This window comes from Camellia sinensis, chromosome 7, assembly GCF_055761805.1.
Source record: "Camellia sinensis isolate YWXY chromosome 7, ASM5576180v1, whole genome shotgun sequence".
Classification (NCBI taxonomy): Eukaryota; Viridiplantae; Streptophyta; class Magnoliopsida; order Ericales; family Theaceae; genus Camellia; species Camellia sinensis.
The window spans coordinates 62967866-62973809 of record NC_138967.1 but is presented as its reverse complement, the minus strand read 5'-3'; the positions used below and the strand labels follow the sequence as shown (position 1 = coordinate 62973809).

The 5944-nt window shown below is 32.5% G+C and overlaps 1 protein-coding gene across 1 annotated transcript; it reads left to right on the top strand.

The window, feature by feature from the left end:
• Window positions 1-1132: 1132 nt before the first annotated feature.
• LOC145796464 (auxin-induced protein PCNT115-like) lies at window positions 1133-5637 on the top strand. The gene is made up of 5 exons (XM_082881631.1): window positions 1133-1583; window positions 2138-2338; window positions 3348-3520; window positions 3627-3729; window positions 5072-5637. The coding sequence occupies exons 1-5, from the start codon at window positions 1368-1370 to the stop codon at window positions 5411-5413; spliced, it is 1035 nt and encodes a 344-aa protein (XP_082737757.1). The 5' UTR covers window positions 1133-1367; the 3' UTR covers window positions 5414-5637.
• The last annotated feature ends 307 nt before the right edge of the window (window positions 5638-5944 follow it).

Genomic DNA, 5944 nt, shown 5'->3' with positions numbered 1-5944 from the left:
AATTGGATCCGGACCATAGCCCAGCCCGGAAAGAATCGTCAAGGGAATTTATATATCAAAACCAGAAAGCCACGAATTTTTGCTTAGCATGGATTGTCACCATTAAACTACGCTTTGATGCACGACCTATCTTATTAGGTATGATTCGGCTAACAATTTTAATATACAACAGTGAAAATCATTGTATAACATGATTTGAATAAAATATTTATTATACAAAAAGATCTAGAGTTATATAACTATATCGAAATCAAATCAAAATTAAAAATACTAAATACAACTTATCCTAATTATTTGATCAAAATTTTATTTCTATCCTAAAAGAAAATTACCATACTCTAATATTTATAAACTAAACACTCTCACTCTGGGCCGAAGCCCTCTCCTCTGCCTGGAGCTCTCTACTGAGCTATCTCCCTTCTTCTCCCCCCTTCTTTCTCTTCCGCTTTCTTCTCCTTTTATAGAAGAATTAACCTGCAAATAAAAAAAATCTAATAAATAAATAATATAATAATAAAATATTTTATTATATATATAATTGTTGATTGTTGACGAGGGGGTGTGGGAGGCATGGCCGCCTCTCTTTCTTTCTCTTTTCCTTTCTTTTATTTTCTTTTGGTGCGTCTTTCCTAGGGTGTATAGTAATTTAATGTAACTTTATAATAAAATAATATGTAAAATATTTAAAATCTATTATTTGGACTAATTTATATATAAATATTAAAATATATAAAAAAATACATAAAATTATATAAAATTATTAACTAATACAAATTAATAAGTTAATAAAATGTGTTTTAAAAGATCAAATGTATAATATTTAAGCTCTGATCACTCACTAATTTCGTGTACAATTTAAGTTATAGAACTCGTTTGGGATGCGGGTTTATTTTTTGATTTTTTTAGTTATTTTAGTCTAGAACTAAAAAGTTTCATTTAGAATAAATTTTTTGATTTTTTTAACTTGTATGAGAAAAAAATAAAATAATTCTTATTTAATTAAAATAACTTATTTTATTCCATATAACTATTTTAGTCCAACATGTTATCCCAAACAAAGCCTATCTTGTTCAAAATTTTCATCCTTAATTAGAAGGGTGCAACAATTAGAGATAGATGGGCCAAATACTAGCAATTGGATCCGGACCATAGCCTAGCCCGGAAAGTATACGTAGGCGCTGACGTTAGCAGTCATACTAGTTTTTCCAGCACTCATCATCCATGATTTCATCATATCTTCCTTTCTCATTCTCTATATAAGTTCATTTCTCATCATCACACCATCTCCATGCCACTACTACTGCTCTTTCACAATATCTAGAGAGAGAAAGACAGAGAGAGAGAGAGAGAGAGAAAAAAAAAAGGAAATGGAGAAAGTGGGGAGGATGAAGCTGGGATCACAAGGTCTGGAGGTGTCAGCACAGGGACTGGGCTGCATGAGCATGTCCAATGGCTACTACGGTCCTGGCAAACCCGAACCCGACATGATAAAACTCATCCACCACGCCATCCATCACGGTATCACCTTCCTCGACACCTCCGACGTCTATGGCCCTTATGCCAATGAAGTCCTTCTTGGCAAGGTCTGCTTATTTCACCCTGTTTGATACAGCTTATTAAATTGCTTATATCTCTTTCTTTTTTCGTTTCTTCTTTTTCTTTTTCTTTTTCTTTTTTTTGTTTTTGTTTTTTTTTTTCTTTTTCTTTATGTGCTGTAATTCATGTTCACAATTTATGATGTAAAAATAACTTTCATATATATATATATATATATATAATATCTCCACTCAAACATTCAAAATTTAGTGTGACAAATTTTTTTTGAAGACTTGAGCAGAAAATTGACATGCGTCAATATAACAAAGAAACTTCTCGCCTGATATGTCAAATTTATTATTCTTTTATTTTTAAAAATGAAATTGTTTTATGGGGTAGACTTCAAATTTGGTAGTAACCTGGATTATGTCAAATTCGGCATGTTAAGTTCATGCCAAATGCCAACTTAGTATTTGTCATATATTGGGTAAACTTCATTTTTTATGTCAAAATTGAACTGTTATTGTATCGTGTAGAATTTGACACTTCAATTGGAACTGGTCAAACCTTTTCTCAGACTTTTTTTTTGATGTGGGTGCAGGCTATGAAGGGAGGAATGAGAGAGAGAGTTGAATTATGTACCAAGTTTGGTGTTAGTTTAGCAAGTGGGAATATAGAAGTACATGGGGATCCAGCATATGTGAGGGCAGCCTGCGAGGCCAGCCTAAGGAGGCTGGACACCAATTGCATTGATCTTTATTACCAGCATCGTATTGACACCTCTGTCCCCATCGAAATCACGGTTTGTTGCCCCCCTCTGCATTCTTCTCCCTTTCATATTTTTTATTTTATTTTTAAATGTTATAAATCGTTATTATAAGTGTTATGCAATTTTCCCGTAGAGTAATGATAATTTGCAATTTTTAAAGTGAAGTTGTAACAATTTGTGATATGATTACTTATTTTTTTTAGTGTTTTGCTTTTTTTCATTGAAATATTATTAGCCAGTAATAGATTATATTATATTTCAAATTGTTAAGTAACATTTCAACGTAGAAGTCGTTTGTATCACAAATTGTTGTAATTTTATTATAAAAATAAAAAATTGTCACAACTCTACCAAAATATTGTATGACAATTATTACAAAAATTAGTAATATTTATTAAAAAAAATAATGTAACAAGATATATATGGTAGAGTTTTCCTAGTTATCTTAATCTGCAGTCTCGGCCTTTGGGCTAAGATCAAGTGCAGCATTGTTGACTTGTCATAGGCCCATCTATTTGCCTTACATTTGTGTTCGGTTCAATGACAATTTTATGTGCTCCGAGCTGAGAAAGAAATAGGGATCTTCACCAAATGCCCATATGGGAGGTTGTCAAATAAATTGTACAATTCAAAATAGATTAACGGCTGCTTTTTAAATTCCTAGATATCTTAACCTGATTGTCTTTGAATTTCAAGAAATGGTTCAAAAAAAATTTTTTTTTTTTTTTTTGTTGGGGGGGGGAGGGGAACCAATGTTCCTAACACAATTGAAGTTGATAGGTATTACCTTTTACACTACAACCACTAGCTAATTTTGTCTCTGGTGGTTGTGATTTAACATGTTACATAAATAATCCCTCCCAAAATTAAGTAAAGTTGTGTAAATATCTTTATCCTTTTTAGACCCGACTTTAGCAGAAGTCTTATGTAGCAGGGCAGGTCTGGGTCACCCTTTTAACAACCAACTGATTGCTTTAATAGCTGAATTTTCTCTGAAGAGCAGTAGTGTGCATTTGGTAATCCTTTTGTGACATTTTTGTAGATGGGAGAACTCAAGAAACTGGTTGAAGAAGGTAAAATAAAGTATGTAGGTCTCTCAGAGGCCTCGGCTTCTACAATTAGAAGGGCTCATGTTGTTCATCCCATAACAGCAGTGCAGTTAGAGTGGTCCTTGTGGACAAGAGATGCAGAGGAAGAAATCATTCCTACTTGCAGGTGAGAGGTAGAGGCACTGTTGTTATGTTAACTAGTCAGTTTTGCAAGCAATAAGCAAGAATCCAATGTTTTCTAATCTTTTCCATTGTTATTTTGATATAATCAGAGAACTAGGAATTGGGATTGTTGCATACAGTCCTCTGGGTAGGGGGTTCTTTTCTTCAGGTGCAAAGATGGCCGAGAACTTGACTGAGAATGATATTCGAAAGGTTTGCGCGCATCATACTTGCACTTTTCTATGTCCACAGTGAATTTATGTTTGTAGCATTATGCTTAAAAACTATTGCTTAACATCAGGTTTCATGTTTTGATCATGTAGTTAAATCAAAACCAAATAAAAAAATTCACTAGAAGCATAATCTCTAACAATCAGATCACTACAACTCTTCTATAATTCTATTGATTATTAAAATGCTAAAAAAAATATATTAAATAAGAAGGGTAGAGTTTTAAAAATTTTATACCTATGATTGGTAATTTTTTCGAAGATAAAAGCTATAAAATAAATAAATAACAAAAAAATAAACTGTATAGCATAGATTTGAGCCACATCAGAGTTTAGGATGTGGTCAACTGAGTTCTATGAAGTATGGTTACTTTGAAAAATATGTCGTACCCGTACCAAGTACTTAACGGTGTATAGTACCTCGTATGGTACTTCTGCATACGTACTGGGTATATGAAATACGTACTCAAATTTTTTTCTTCTTAATTTTTTGCGTACCTAGACGTACTTAGTACATACCCAAGCCGTACCATACATCAATTAAAACAATATTTATTCTATTACAGAGATAAAACTCTTTTCACTAGACTTCTTTTTTATTTTTAGTTTTATACTTAGCATGATTTTAAAATTAAACTATGGTTTGTAAATTATTTAATATATTGATATTTAATTTTGATTTATACCTTTACTTTTGACATTAAATGTTAATTATAGGTTGGATCTTAACAAATTAAACCATTTAATTGATTTTTGCATTACTCTAAATTAAAAATAAATATTTTTTTACAAGCGTACCAAGCTGTATTTGTACTCTACTCTTTTTGGATTTTACCGTATCGACGTACTCGTATCATACCAATACCAGTACTCGTACCCGTGCCCGTGCTTCATCCTTCTGGCATTGCTCTCTCTAATTTGTAGGTCATTTGGGCTTCCTTTATTCAATACTAGTTGTGGGTTATGCATATACAAATATATGTAATTTAACAACAAAGAAAATGAATAGAAACCGTTTGTAAAATTTTGAATATATAAATCAGTTTATGCTAAGTTCTTCCTATTAGCAAGTTATCAAATTGTTAAGGGCATTTTTGTAAAAGACAAAAATGTGACAAAAGAACACACATTCACACCAAGTCAATTATTTACTTTATACAATAGACTAGATACCTTTTCTTTCTTGTTGGCCAAAAAAAAAAAAAAAACAAAAAGACAAAAGGTCACACCAAAATAAATTTGTGCTACACATCTTATTTTCTATCCTTTGTTATGGTGATTTTGCAATGGTGATGCTGAATATGTATTTTCTTCCATTTGTGTAGAATCTACCAAGGTTTCAACCAGAGAATCTGAAACATAACAAAAACATGTTCGAACAAGTTAACGAAATGGCAGAAAGAAAAGGTTGCACCCCATCACAACTAGCATTAGCATGGGTCCATCACCAAGGAAATGATGTGTGTCCGATACCTGGTACCACAAAGATCGAAAACCTCAACAACAACATTGGAGCTTTGTCTGTAAAACTATCAGTAGAAGACATGGGTCAACTTGAATCCATTGCTTCAGCGGATGTGGTAAAGGGTGATCGATATGGGTCAATCTCTATGAATTTTGCTTGGAACTATACAGACACTCCACCTTTGTCTTCATGGAAAGCTTAGTAATAAATTCCAGTAGTCACATACATACCTTCCTTGTTTGTTCTTCAAATGATTTATGTTTATGTCCTTTGGAGAGTTTCCTCAAAGTCTTGTTTAGAATATATGTGTGTTTTGTCTAAAAGCCAGTATGTTGACTTAGGTTTCTTGAAAGTTCTGAATCATCATATGTTTTGGTTCAATAATTATGTTGGATTTAATGATAATAATAATTTTATAATTATTTACTTGTCTGGTTAATTTGGCCACAGAGACTCTACAATTTTGTTGTTTGAGTTGTTAGGTAATCGGGGAAGCTCATAAGTGCACAACAATAACGGCCCAATCCAACATGAACAAACTCTAGAGTCTAGAGACGCCACATCAAGGTCAAACATACATTATTTGAAACTTATACATGCTTAAAAGCTTAAGCTTATAAGTGGAGAGCTCATCTAATGTGTATTAAGACCTATCTTTTTTTACTCTTTATCCGATGTGGGACTCTACCTTCACACAAGCTCCAACAACGTTCACCTTATGTGTGAACCAAAC